We start from the raw sequence: 15,828 nt of genomic DNA on the forward strand, positions 1-15,828 counted from the left end.
AGCTGGTTTCAGAAAATCTTATTCTGGGAATAAGATACTTTACCAGCGATGTCACGTTGCACAGTACAGTGCCCTAACTATGCTACATTTGTGTCACATTGTATTGCCCTCATCGACTCACAGCCAAGTGAGCTGAAGCAAAAAGCTCTCTTATATCTAACATTGATATTTTTGGTATTTCTATAGCAAAATATTTAGATAAACACTGCTGTTCATTGTTTTAGATTAATCTCTGTATGTGTAGTCAAGATTTATTAATAGAAAAGCCATAAATTCTTTCAAACTAAAAAGTAAAGTATACCTTTCCAGTCTACTTTATATATCCTTGTCAGAAATGTACTTAAGAGTACACGTAAATATAGTTGACTTATACTGTCAGAAACGTGTATACTTACTGTGTACTCACAAAGTATATTTGGCCTATATTTGTACTTGTATACTTGTAGTCTGTGTTTTTTGATGGAGATATACAGGTAGATATCAAAAAATTTGAATATCATGAAAAAGGTCAATATTTTTTGTCACTCATTTCAGAAAGTGAAACCCATATATTATGTAGATTCATTACACATAGAGTGAAATATATCAAGCCTTTTTTTCTTGAAATAATGATGATTATGGCTTATAGATAATGAAAACCCAAAATTCAGTGTCTCAGAAAATTTGAATATTGTGAAAAAGTTCAATAAAAAAGGATATTTTTATATAGATTTTTTTTTTTTGAGATGTACCTGTACTGTACTTAAAAGCATAATGAAATATTCGAAGCATACTTGGCTTGTAGTTGTGTTCACCATTTTGAAATAATAAACCATGGGCAGTTAAGTTCGCTTAAAGAAAACTTTTAAGTATGCTTGGAGTATAAAAGCTACTACAGTAAACTTGTGGTTTACTGAGAGTACACTTCGAAGTGTACTTTCATAGACTAAAAAATGGGCTACAAGTATTGAACTAGTAAGTTTACTGTTGTAAGTTTGTTGTGGACTCAAAGTGTAGTATTGTTACACTTAAAGGTGTACTTTTATAGACGGTTTCATCGGACGCATGCGGCTGGGCCAAAGTTAACTTCAGGTCTGTTTGGTTATAATATATCATATAAAATTATATTTATTTTATATTAATATTAGCTTGAAATAGTACGCTTAGTACTATAAACTAACCTTACTTAAGTACACTTAATAAAATTAATTTGAAGTATACTTATTTGTGTAAGGGTTGTTTTGGGGCCAGAGAAATACTGCCTAATAAAAAATTCTATAAGAACAGTTATATATTTAAGGCACCATGTAGTTTTTTGTTAGTAGCCTGTTGTGTAGCTAACCACTTGGAAGGGATTTTTAAAATACGTAATTGAACTGCTGTAATGGAGGGGCTCCCCCGACACTGACTGCCCCAGCATCAGAACCAGCCACAATGCCTCGGCGCGTCACCGCCTCTTCTACACACACCTGAGCGCTCACCTGACAAATGAACAGTATTCATTACTAAATTTCCTCATTCATGTGGCTGGTGGAATATGTTTGTTCCAGTCAGATATTTCCAGTATTAATTACCCAGTCCATTTCACAGCTCCAGAAACATATCATAATAAAAGCCCCTCTCAACCATTACCAGTTTCACTTGACTGCCTGCATGATGGCCGTGTGTGTATGTGAGAGAGAGAGTGTGTGTCTTTTAGACAAGTTAACGGAGTGTGGAGCGGCAAGAGCTGTCACTATTAGAGAACTCGGTATGGCTGGGTGGCTGAATGGAGCGTATCGGAGGAGGACTGATTTTTTTGGTTTTGACGTCTGACATAATTATAGCGTACAGCAGCCCGCAGTCAAAGATGCATTAATGTAGGAATGAGGGGTTGGTGGTAGGTGGGCCCAAATCCAGCTTTGTCACTTGTAATTATAGATAATTTTTTCGGAGTCTGGCTGGGCATTGGCGTGTTGTTTTGAAGTTGGAATCAATCAACAGCGTAGTGATGCACCATCGGGATGCAAGTTTACCACTAGTAACTTTGTCATTCGTAATTAGGAGTGAATTTTTAATGTGTTGTTGGGTGTTTGATGCAGATTTTTTCCTCGGCCTGGTAACACCTATCAGATTATCAATAAGAATGCATACCGCTTGATAGCGTTTTAGCAGATGGAATGGTGGAGTGAATGCTGAACCGAGTGAATGCTGAATAGAGTGAAACTGGATGAGCTGAGCAAAAACATCCCTTAAATCAACAGAGAAAGTGCTGGTCACATCGTGCCGCACTGTTCTCTGATTTATATCTGTTCTGGTCAGCATTGCAGCTGTCTTCCATTGGGACAATTAAGACTACACATAGCAGAGCAAAGCTTCTCAAGGCTTTCACAGTACATACCTTAAAGGATAAGTTCAATCAAAAATGAAAGTTCTGCCACACTTGCCCTCATGGAATTCCAAATCCCTGTAACTTTCTAAGTTCTGTGAAACACAAAAGGTGGTGTTTTTTTTATAATAGTGAGGTGGCTGTTTTTAATGCAATTCCAGTGAACTTAAAAAAGGACAGGCTGAAATTTAGGTCATTTTTCACAAAATATCTTCAGCTACAGTCCCTGTAACTGCGAGGAAAAGAGTGAATACTACATTATTTATGGGTTAGAGAGTCGTAAGGGTTCAGAATGGAATGGCATTTAGATAAATAATGAGTAAACAAAAGAGTAAATAATGAAAGATTTTTTTGTGTTGATCTTATTTGATGCTGTTTGACAAATTATTTTACAAAAGACTCAATTTAATTTGATATCTGCAGCACTTTTTCCATTGTGCTATCTATCATGCAAAGCAGCTTTACATTTTATTACATGACAATTATGCAAAAGTATTTTGAACTCTTTCATGCATAGTGGACGGCACTTAAAGGAACAGTTTTCCTCAAAATAAAAATTCTGTCATAATTTACTCACCCTTGAATTGTTCCAAATCTTTATAAATGATTGGCCATGCACCATTGACTACCATAGTAGGAAAAAATACAATGGTAATCAAAAGTGCCCCAGAACTGTTTGCTTTCCTACCTTCTTCAAGGCAGTCAAGGTCTCTTCTGTATGCTTACTGTAAGCATTGGTAAAAATTGGTCAAATAAACACGTCAGCAGTCAGCAGATGATATGAGGCAGGCTTGTTACCCTGTGAAAAGATCCTTAAGTGGTTTTTGTGCTTTCTGTCATCGGCAAACCGCATAACACAAGAGTCTCACAAGGGATTTTTCACCTGTTTGCTATTTATAGCAAGTCCAAGGTCAAAGTATACCAGCTGTGAGCTGTGACTCGAAGCATTTCCCAGCGCATGCTGTCTGCCAGGCTACAGAAGGATACATTGGGTCTAATAACTAGGTAGCAAAGAACTCCTGAAACAACCTCATTACATAAATTTAGACTGAAGGTTCCACCAGATTTGATTGATTTTGCACGCCCGCTTTCGTGTAGTTTTACCAAATTAAGGCTTTGCGTCGTTCATCAAATGCATTTTAGTATTGCTTATTACTTTTTTGAGGCCTTCAAGGTTTACTCTGTAATTTTTTTCTCATTAAAAAACTTTTATCCCTACAGAAACGAATGGTACTTTTGAAAAATATGTGCGCTCACATGAGATGAAGAATCCGGTAATTTGGGGCCTAATAAAATCTGATTTATTTTACACGGAGTGGGCCGGCTCAGGCTGAGATCACATGACTAGGCGAATACTTTATCGAATCACTTTATCTCTGTAACCCCCGAATACAGGGCTCATTTGCTCACAGAATGACTCAGTAGTGGCACCCTTTTAATAAAATTGGTACATGAAAACTTTTGCTTGGTGCTACATATATGTCACGAATCGGGGTGAGAGACACGGAGATACAAGAACAGAGGACCCAAGTGCAGACAGGAGGTAAGGGGTTAACAAGACTTTTTAATAAATAATAAAACACACAAAACAAAAACCCACGAGGGGGAAAACAAGGGTATAATAAGAACAAAGACTAACTACACTAAACAAGACTAAAAATAACATTAACAACATATTACACAGGACTAAGCTACACTTAACAGGACAAGAACTCACCCACACGAAACACGACAGAGTACAATGAACCGACACAAGACAGAGAACACAGGGGCATTAAATAAAGTTACAAATCAAAGGGGAACAGGTGTGGGGCATGAACTAATAAACAACCAGTAACCAGAGATACAAAAGGGCGGGAACACAGAGAGAGTATCGAAGGCCGACAGGGTCAAAATGACTCTCTCCACATAAAACAAGAGGTTCTATCATGGTTCTGCCACTAGGTCAAGAAAAGCAAGACAAGGTGGGGCAGAACCATGACAATATAGGTGTCACTATAAATCAAAGACGACTGTCATATCCATCACATTCAAAAAATGACTAAATGCAGATGTAATACAACACTTTTATTTTTTCAAAACCTTCCTTCCCATTTTATATCTGTGATATCTATGTAAAGATCCACTGGTAACTGCTTGTCAACACACACCTCCGCAATAAATTCTGCGCCTTGAGCCCGGCAAAGATCTAGCCCGGAGCAAAAGTAATGCCACATCCCTTCGGAAGGCTTACAGCCCTCTGAGCGTATTGAAATGCCATGTTCGACAGATCCCTCATTTGTGAAGAAGAAATCGCAGACTAACGGCGCAGAGAAAGATTTACGAATGGGATTTCTCACACTCTAACCTTGTACTACTGGAATTTCAAATGAGATTTTACCACCTGCTAGCGTGCTAGCATATGTGAGGGAATTCACCTGCTGTGTGGGGGCAGGGTTTATCAGCCATTAACCACCTTTCACACAGACACAGTTATTCACGCCACACACTTATCTCCGCTCGCCCACCTGCCTTCCCCTCTGCATCTCTCAGTGAGTCTTAGCTAGCAGATATTTGCTGCACAGCATAGACTCGAAGCTGTGCTAAACCACGCTGCCAAACTCGTATATACATGTCACACTATAATGCTTTATGTGCAGGCTGTGCTATCTCCTGCAGCTCTTCAGATGGTGTCAGATTAGGTGCACATAGCTACGGATATGCTATCCTCAAGATCAGAGGGGTTTATTTATGTTTGTCACAGTGTATTGATATTGTGTCATAATACGCATGCGTCGAAAAAACATTTGGTGGTGTTGGGCTCTAGCCAGTTTCATTACAGTGGTACTGAAGTTTTTATGAGAGTTCAAATAAAGCAGATAATTCTTTATTCTGGATTTACAGTACGCAACTTCCCAGACTTTTCCATGAACTTTCCAGTCATTTAAGATTGCTGGAAATAATTTTAGTGGTCGTTTGTCAGTCTTCTTAATTCTTAAGTGAAGTCACCTCTCTTTTAAATCGAGATGCTCACTAATCCAGACACATTTGAAGATTGAATTTTTGTTTAAACATGATTGCAACCATGTACTGCGCATGTGTAAAACGACACTTCAACATGCGTCATGTCTGTCAGGCCTTTATTTTATTTCACCTCTTTGAAATGTCTTTCTGCTGAGTATTACACAATGAATAGATTTAATTATTCATTATACTCATGTGATGTGAAAATTATTAACTACAATATTAATAATTATTTAATAATTAAGCTAAGCTAAGAAAATTCTTTATTCAGAATTCACTATTGCCACTTCTTTTATTTTACTTTGCAGAAATTTCTGAGGCCTTGAAATGTAAATTGAAAAATGTCTAACTTTTTTGCATGTCTGTGACTGTGGGAACCCTGTTTAATGCTCTATTAAAAATAATCGTTCGAGTCCGATACATATGGGAACCTTATCAAGTTCCAAATAACATTTTATTCAATACTTCATTAGAAAACTATTTATGTACTGGAGCTTCAGTATACCCAGAAACCAAAATTGTAGAATCTGTAGAATCAAAAACGTATAGATTGTTTCAAAGCAACAACATAAAAAAAACTAAACTAAACATGCTAAACTTAACATCCAGTATCCACCTTATTTTTGCCGTAAATGTGGGCGCCGCCATCTTTGAGCTGTTTGTGTTTAGACTTCCGGTGAGCCACTATAGCTAATGGCAGTCGTATTGCGTGTGAGGCGAGTGAGATATTTATTATGGATCCCAAAGGTACACGCTTAATGTGTGCAGTTAGAATTTGCCATAATAGCCGGTACAAATGCAAAAAATGTCTACAAAACATTTGTTTTGACCATAATACACGCACCAGAGCGGAATCTGGATGTCGCGCACCCTATGATCAACATCCATTATTCGTTATTTTAGCCTACTGGATGCCCTTTCTCCTGGACACATTTTTTTTTATTAATAAACGTTCAAAGGCAGGCGTTTATGGGGAGAGTGACACTAAATGTAGAAAAATATGATATTATGTATAAATCAAATTTAACTAAATAAACCGTATGCAAATAGTGGTATAATAATATTAGCAGCAGTTAAAATGTAGCTATAAGCATTTTTATATGTATTTAGCAGTATAAAACTTATTTTTTGTCAAAGCAAACCTTCCTTCCAGAGGATCGCAGCTGCATGACTAACAGTTACAGGACCTTACATTTTCATTAATTTGGTAGACGCTTTTATCCAAAGCACATTTAACATTTTGTCAACACGTAAATTTAAGAAACAACAAATAAATTACATTAGCTAGCAAGTGAAAAGTATGTCTAGCCAGGTTTATTTTGGGTTACCAGTAGAAGTCACTTGGCTGAACTTAAAGTTACACGACCCATTCGACAAATTGTTTATTTAATACAATCATTATACAATGAAATATTAATATAAATTGATAAAAATAAAAGAATATTATATTATTAGCCACTAGCCAGACCGATCAACAAACACAGACCAGAAGTTAACTTCGGGCCAGGTGCGTACATCTGATGAAACCGTATATATAAATATAACCAATTCAATATAACTCATTCAAGAACTCATTCAGTGAGGTCTATTCTATGTAGTAAAATAAGTGTCATTTTTTTGTGCAATTCACGATTGAATAAGCGTTATTTTTAGGGGAATGCGTGTAAGAAACACCCTCTGTTCTTGTATTGTTTGTGTATGTTTGTGTAAGTATATGAGGAACAAGGACTTTGATATTGTCTTACGCCGACTGAGGTATGTAAGGTTTTATATTTAGCCAACATTGCACATGAGTTTCAGAGTGATCGTTTAGTGTAACATTGAGATGTCTACTGTGAGGAATGTGTTGTGATGGCTGACCTTTACGACTTGCAGAAACAAAACACACACACAATTTAAATAAAGCCACGCTTCTGTTCCAAGAAAGATGTTATTGGTAGGTAGATAGGTAAATATCGTCTGTAGCCAGAAAGACAGGAGGGAAGGCATGGAATGCCAGAGGAGAGATGAGTGTTGGATGTCTGAGAGTGTAGTTGACAGCGTGTAGGGGGCTAAAGTAAATCCATGGCTCAGAGGAGCCACGGTGTGAAATAGAACAGCTTACACTCACACTGGGGGACTTCGGGACATCACATTCCTGCTTTCATCCGTCCCTTTCTCTCCCTCTCTCTCAGTTTTGCTCCAGCCAGCCTCTCTCTCTTTTTCTCCGGGGCCATGCTGTGTCTCCTCTGATGCCCCATAAGAAGAGCAGTCACGGTCCATTGAGTTGCGTGGACAGCAATTTGGTTGAGCCGTGCTCAAAGCTCGACCCGTAAGTTTCCTTAGGAATAGTGTGTGTGCGTAGTGAAAAGGTTTTAAGGTTGATGCTGGAATTTCAAACAATTTATTCCAGAGATTTTGTTGTATTTTAATGCTAAATTGCTAAAGCGGTGCGTTTGATACTTCCCGATCTGCCTAAAGAAATCTTTGCGAGGCGGACGTGGCCCCAGGCTAACAGGACCCACCAGCTACGCATTCATATGCATATGTGTGTGTTTGATGCATTTGTCCGTGTGTGTTTGTGAAGTGCGGTCGTATTTTTTCTATGTACGTGTCCGTTTCGGTGGACTGTGCTAGTTTGGTGGATTAGCATGTGAATTTGGCGGATTCTCTCAGCAGCTCGAGTTGGATTCCAACCTTCACTCTGAAATTAATCACAAATCGCTCCCACCGAGAACTTCACAGAGAACCCCACGGTCACAGAGACGGGATAACCCACCATGACTGAAGCTTTGTTTACAAGGCAAAAATTTAATTTACTAAGAGATTTTTCGTCTTTAGTTCCATGGCTTGATCCGTTTTGTCAAAACTGTTCATGTTTCTTTTATCCCAGTTTGCTTTGAAGGATTATTAGAGCATTGCTTGACCTAAAGCTAACATTTACTGCAATTTCCTCAGTGTTTTGACGTTGATCTGGAGTTGTGATTGAATGAAGCCAGAGACAGGGGGAGAGAGAGAGCACGCGCAAAGGTACTTGAGGTTAAGATAAAGGCAAACGGAATTCCATTAAACTTGCAAGGCTTGGATTCACTTCTTTGGTTTATATATTTAGCCACTTAGTGAGTGATCTGATGAGTATTGATTCAGCTGAGTAGAATCATTGCTGCTGGGGCGGACAGCCTGTTCACAAAGCTAATCTTTCCATTTAAATTATACATCTCTTTTAGAGCGCGAGAGGCTATTTCTACCCTCTCCATCTAAGAATTGTGGCCCCTATTTCTATGCATAATAAAAAAAGAGTTGCGACAGAAAAATTGTATTAGGTAATCAAATATTTAGAAAGATGACCTTGAGGTGTGCCTTGAATGTGGCTGCGGTCAATAACGTTCTCTCCCTCCACCTGCCGATCGAGGTGTTGTGTGTGTGCTCACCGACTTAAGTGAGGGTTTTTGCCATTTTTACCGAATGCATTGTAAAAATATAAATATTTAAATCCGACTTTTTAGCGCCTTGAGTTATTTTTCACTCTTCGTTCGCATATGGTTGCTTTCTGCAACTTATGATACACTCCATTGCGAAGCATTCTGGGCATTATTTTTACGCAGCCAAGCCTGTGTTTGGGTTTAATGTTCAATAAATGAGGCATATCCTTGCTTCTAGTTCTCCCTCTCTCTCACCAGTGTTGATTGGCAGTCATTGTGCCGGAGGGTGAAATATGATTCTAATGTGTTTATCTGTAAACCGCGCAGTTCGCGTTATAAAGTACTATTCTCGGTCCGTACGACACGGCTGATTACAGCGGCCTCGCTTCATTTAGCCCTCCAGATATAGAGAAATACGCGGAAGAGCAACAGCTCCATTGCTCTTTTCGGGCCGACGGCAACAAACCGTGTCCGTTCGATCGCTCACTTCGCATAAGCCCAGCGCCGGCTAACTATTTCAGAACGCTTTGACCATTAAGGATGGAGCGCGGCGTCACAATAAAACAATGAAACAATTAAAGTGTGTATACACACGCAGGAATTGCTTTTTAAACAGGTTGCCATGCTTCACCGGACCGGGAGGGTGACTCTAATCCACATGATTGCCGCGAGAATAATCATATTACACGTTAATAGCTCGCACGCGCCATCGCAGAGCATATGCTTGACCAATCAAATTAACAAGTCATCAAAGCAACGATATGAACTTTGAAGTCATTTTCTTTTCTGGTCCGCTAAGTCAGACTCTCTATCTGAGCCACACACACGCGTGCAAATACACAGTGGGACTGAGGGATACACTCCTGGGAGATGGTTGGGATTAGTGCCATCAGTTGCTTGTGGTGTAACACGCACACACACATAAACAGCCTCTCACACATTCATAAGAACCATGCCGCCATGAAAACAGTTCAGGTGTACAGCTATGCAGAACGATGATTTCCCTTGTGTGTGTGTGTGTATTATAAAAGGAATTCTTGTTGGAGTGTTTAAAGCTGGATTTGTGGGTCGCAGAGGTCTAAATGTGCACATCTGTTGAGAATTAGAAATCGAAACCTATTTACAGTTCTTGTGTACGTATACTCAACCTATGTGTCTGACGTGAAATCGAAACCCTTTTTCACTGACAATCTCTTCTCGGCTCCCTGGACTGAAGCCGTACTGAATATGACAAACTCGAACCAGGCAGGAAAGGCCAAGATCAGGAAAGAGGGACGTGTGCAGGGCAGGGTAAAAGAGAGATGGGGGAAGGAAAGATGAAAGGTGGAAAGATGAAAAAAGAGATTGGATATCATGCTCAATGTGTGATTATTCTCTCCATCTCTTTTTACCCCCCCACCACCTCCATGAGTACTGTTCATGATTAGAGTGAAATTGAATTATTACAGGCATAAATTTAACTGGACCCGATGGATGGATGGATGGATGGATGGGGGGATGGATAGATGAGAGGGAGATGGAGAGAGGGATGGATTTCGAGGGAATAAGTTGAGGTTATTGCTTTGGCGATAATGCACTTCGGACTGTCGTCATGACAGTCATATAAATGTGAATTTCAGATTTAATTGAATGGAGAGGTAGGCAGGACAGATATATAGGAGAGATCGTGAGATAGAAAGATGGAAATGCAAAACGAGCTCTCGTATATAAATAGAGTGACCCATAGTATTTGTTTTTTTCTCTCTTCTGTTTGTCTCTCGTGCACATTCTTTCATCTCTGTCTCATCTTGTTTCTAGTTTCTCACCGTTTCTACCTCTCCCTCGCAGAGTCCGCTGTGCTGAGTATTCGTTTTTACAATGAGCGGATTGTATTTATCGGTCTAAACTTTGACCTTTCACAGGTTTTTCCTCCTGTCGTTTTTCATATTTTCTCTCTCACACCAAAGTTCACGCATTTATATTCTTCAACTGCCAGGGCTCAACAATAAGAATATTTCTGCAGGTGCAGATGGGCCCGTAATTCAGATCTTCTCTGGTCCGCTTAAAAACAATACTTTTTTTGCAAATCTACTTAATCAAACATTGAAATATAACATTTATGTAGCTTTATTAAACATTTTCTTTAATTACAAAGAAACATGTGTTTAAAATGTAGGAAAGTCTGGAAATTCATAATTCTAAATTCACTCCTTTTGAAAAGCAAAGGCAAACAGTGATTTATTATTTTCCTCATATTTAGATTCTTACGATTTAAAAAAAGCCTATGTAGATAATGTTACCTGGGTACATTATTAATTCACAGACATGATTATGGCAAACATTTCTTTTGTATGATGGGTGGGTTCAACTCAGGCCTCAACTCAATTTTGTAGTGACTGGTAACATACAACATTTTCAATGTAGATGTAACCAGTCACCACAAAATTTTGAGTTGAGGTCAACTAAATTTTTTTTAATGAACTTATCTTTAATGTATTCCTTCTGATATATGTTTACTAGTATCCCTTTAAAATCGCTTCCATTTAAAACTCATCGAAAACATCCCATCCCACTGTTTGTGTAAATTGTACAATGATAATCTGTATTTTCTTTCTTTCTCTCTATGTATCCTCCCTCTTGTTCTTCTTACGTGCTCTTTGATGTTTGCAATGTTTCTAATGTCTGCTAAAATGAATTCACAACAAGGCCAAATACATTACAGACAAAGTTTACGTTTGCAATAAATGTGAGAAGGAACCACTGACTCAATATTACTGGTTATAAGGCCATCCTTATTGTTGAGCCCTCACTGTGTATCCCCGTAGGATACTTCTCTTTGACCGTAAGTTAATTATAAGCTCATGACATGAGCGAAATTTTCATGCTGAAACAAACATCCTGAGATTTACTGTATATCCATATGCATGCCTTACTGCACTGTAATATGTACCATCAACATCAGCATAAACACACAGGAGAAATTTCCTATTTAAATTTGTCACCTTCATGAATATTTAATTGCATTCTAGAGCATCTCTTAGTTTTCCTCTTGTGAGTATAAATTCAAAGAACTGCACCACTGCATTGGAGCCGGAATGGCTTCGTCTGCATATAACTGTGACTGTAGGATGGAAAGCCAGTGTGCCACGATTCAGGCTTCACTGCTCCTCACTCATTTTTTCTGAGTGGAGAGATAGAGATGGCCCAGCGGTGATGACACTTCCTGCTTCTTGTTGAGCTCATCTAGCACATTACTGTGAAAGCTCCAAGGAACGGATGAGAACCTTGAGTCATAATCACAGAAATGCACACATCATCTTTATGGACCTGCTAATGTTTTGTGAGTTTGTGAGCCTGATGGAATAGAGGCATACACTTTAAAGAGAAGATAATGTCTGCTTGTGCTTACAGTGAAATATTGACCATAAATGATGACGGAATTTATATTTTTGGTTGAACTATCCCTTTAGGTCATGAGGCTTTTACACTTATTAAACCAGGTTTAAAATCCAGGATTAAATTGTATTTGTAACCCCAGATTTCCAATGTACTCAAACTTTTGGACCCAATCAGGGTTTTTCCCTGGCTCAAAATGAGGTGGAGGTGGTGCCACCTTTATCTTGTACACACATGCAGGTGTAGGCCTATACCGTACCTTTAATTGGCTTAACCAAACACTTTACATATTAAAACATACAAATTATTGACAATTATTAAGTTATATAAAACATTACTTTTATTCAACCAAACAGAAATGTTTTCAAACCAAATAAAGCTTTTTATCCTTTTCAACTAACTTTTCAGCCCACAATAGCCAACTAAATTAACCAGTCTTACTAAATTTGCAAAGCTCATTAACATCCTGCGTTCTCTTGTGGTTTACTGAGCTCAAAATGAAATGTGAAATCAAAATTAAAGTTTTTTTCCTTTTTTTAAAAAATAGGTTAGCCTTAAGGACATCAATAAACTGATATGCTATTAAGCGCTGACAAATTTCCCATTTAGAAGATATAGCCGTTCAAAACTGACAGTCTGGCACGTGCGCTCAAACAAATCTAGAAATTCCATGACATTATGCTACACTTCAGCCTCTTGTCAAAGTTCTCGTCCAATCAAATCCGCTTTAGTATCCGAAGAGTCCCGTCCCCTTTACATGAGAGCTGCGGAAGCGGCGCCTCATATCAGCCAGTTGTTCGCACATTTATTATGCCCTACATGGTGAATGACACATAATGCACTAGATGGGAGATAGGGGATGATCCAGACAGTGTAAACATTAACATTAAAGTCTTAATTTCACGTTAGTGTCACGCGAGCATTTGCACGTGAGTGTCTGCTCGCGGAGACACGATAGCATGATAGTCCAGAGACACGATAGCAAAGAGCTGATCATATGCATCGATCATACGCGCTAATCCTCTGAAAAAACAAAACGTATTTGACCCGTTTCAAGTCTACACAGAATGTTGTATGTTAAGGCTCTATGGAAGAGATTGGACATCGCAGCCTTGATGAGTAAAGAAGACAAACGCCAATGTCACTCACCAACGTAAATAACAAGCTTCAAATGACACATCACTGGTATCACTGATCTTCCTATTCTTTTCAATAGACTTTTACACCACTGTGGCTATCACGCTGTTAAATGCAGCTTTGCCAGGCTGACTGTGCCGTAAACGTAACGCTATTGGTTATTGGTAAATGTATTTTAAAAGGGGGAGGGGCCACTCGATATGTCTCGCTCTCTGCATATTTCAGTTGAAATTACATCAACACATCAAATAATGCTGCGCATTCCAAAGTGTTGCACTGGGACTTTAAAACATTATACAATGATGTACGCCACGTTAAAGGTGCAGTTTGTAACAATTTTGCAGTAAAATATCCAAAAACCACTAAGCTAGTGTTATATATTTTGTTCAGCTGAGTACTTACAAAATCTCAAATGTTTCCAACTACTTGTAAATCGAGAGAAAATCGCATTCTAAACAGTGACACGGGGCTGTGCAGTCGCATGTCAATGGCGTCATATCCGCGTTCCCCTTTGTTACCACCATTACTGACGTAGAAACCGCATGACAACAGTGTCGTGGACAAATGCGGAAGTAGTGTCTAGCATCTTGCAAGCCACTGACTTGTTTCGAGCAGTCACTTATTTATGGACCACAATTATTCACAACAATTATAAAACTTTACCTCATCTGCTAACATGATTTCTCGTTCCCATCTGATTGATGGCCATCAGCGGTGGAGTTGAAGACAACAGATCCCATCATTCCACGCTCCTTCACAGCGTCATCAAGATACGGCATTGTTGTTGTTTTGATCGTGCGCCCTCTAGCGGCGTTTTTTTTTACAAACTGCACCTTTAATTTAAGAAACAATATTTACCTGAAAAGCCGTGAAACACAGCTAATACAGTTCCTATTATCTCTTGTACTGCAACTCTTCAGCGCCTCACTGGGCTGATAACGAAACAGCGCTTCCTTTGCGGCGTAATGCAATTACAAATGACAGTCTGTTGACAGAATACACGTAGTGTTTTTTGTGAAGACACCTGACATAATTTTGGCGAGAGACTGAGGCGGCAGAAAATTTGACGGAAGCGGCTGCCTCAAAATTTTCTATGCAGAAAAAACCCTGCCCAATGATACGCACATATAGTACGCCGTTGTATGTAGGTGACAGAGGGGTGGTGAAGAGAAAAGCGAAAGGAATGAAAAATGAAAATAGGAAGATACCCTGACCTTGTTGCAGCTCACCTTCTCCTTTGCTTCACCCATCGAGAGTCCTCGTCTGTTGCAGCAAATGTGTTTATGATAGATTTCAGCGTGGAACTATTTACGACAAAGGAGGTCTGCGCATTTAGAGAGAATCTGTCCTCCAGACACGCTGTAACATTGAGGGCAGTATTCTACCTCGGGAGATAAATGACACTTTAAATGACCACAGGACACACATGCACAGCTGCCCAGAGCGTGCAGATATTCACTTCATCTTTCATTGAAAAGGGACTGAATTGTTAGGGGAGCTATTCTAATTAGAGTTAATTACATCAGTATCTCTCGTCTCTGTGGTAAAGTGAGCAGTCCGTCACGCTGCTCTTAGAGAAACAGGAGACGAGGAGACTGAATGTTTGAAGGGGATTTAGATAATGAGGACTGGGTTTAGTGGTTGAGGTAGGGAATAGAAAATATTAGAATGGTTTGAAACATTGAAAGTCTATGTGATGTCCACATTAATAGTGCGTGATATGATGTCTGAGGTATAGTTTCTAGGTTTGTAACATTTGGACTGGTCTGTCTGGACCATAGACTGTTTAAAACATGGACGCAGTGTCCGTGACATCACCCCTAGGTTTGAGAAGAGCAATTTTGAAGCCCAAAGTGGGTGGAGCCGGCGCGTCACTCCCGGATCATAATAAAAAAGGGCAAAAAGGCGGGACGTGGGTGGAGCTGAGGTGCCTGGTTGATGAAACCACCTGTCACTCAAGTGGCCACGCCTTTGATTATACAGAATCTTAAGGCTGAATATAATTTAAACGGATGAGTAATCAAAAAATTACGCCCCTCACAGTTAGCTAGAACAAAATTAGCTATATAGACCAAAATCATTTTTTGTATCAGGCTAAAAACATGTTTTTCTCTGCTATAAAGTTGGGCATTTTAACATGGGGCCCAGTGAGATTCTGTTCTCTTTTGGAGCCAGTCTATAGCGGCCAGTCAATGAATTGCAGTTGAAGTCACTTCCGTGTTGGTTTCACGAGAGAGACCGGAAGGTTGAGCTCGGTCTGGACACAGGAAGGGAGAGAGAGAGGCATAGAGAGATGAGGGAGCCGAAGGAGATAAGGAGAGAGTTCAATGTGAAATGCATACAAGGGAAACTGATATTTGACATATGGCCAGGGATAGCACAGACACCAGACAATAAAGAGAGAACAAACTGGAGAAAAAAATGTGAAGATTCAATCAACAAAGAAAGAGTTAGAATGTCTGACCTGCTATACCTTTGTTTATTGATTTAATGTTTATCCATATAAATTTATTTAATAAAGCATTATGTCATGAAAGGTTGTGCATTCCAGTGATTTTACGACGA

General features: G+C 39.1%; 1 protein-coding gene across 2 annotated transcripts in view; it reads left to right on the forward strand.

Moving 5' to 3' along the window:
* Positions 1-15,828, forward strand: part of efna3b (ephrin-A3b) — a 47,586-nt gene that overhangs the window by 13,150 nt on the left and 18,608 nt on the right. Inside the window, exon 1 of one of the 2 annotated variants that reach the window (XM_057341160.1) lies at positions 7,554-7,661. The exons of the other annotated variant lie outside the window; for it this stretch is intronic. Coding sequence (XP_057197143.1) covers positions 7,582-7,661 — 80 coding nt within the window. The 5' untranslated portion in view covers positions 7,554-7,581. Of the gene's footprint in view, positions 1-7,553; positions 7,662-15,828 lie in introns of those variants that run through there. 2 annotated transcript variants of the gene reach the window in all.

Source organism: Triplophysa rosa, linkage group LG8 (genome assembly GCF_024868665.1).
Source record: "Triplophysa rosa linkage group LG8, Trosa_1v2, whole genome shotgun sequence".
Taxonomy (NCBI): domain Eukaryota; kingdom Metazoa; phylum Chordata; class Actinopteri; order Cypriniformes; family Nemacheilidae; genus Triplophysa; species Triplophysa rosa.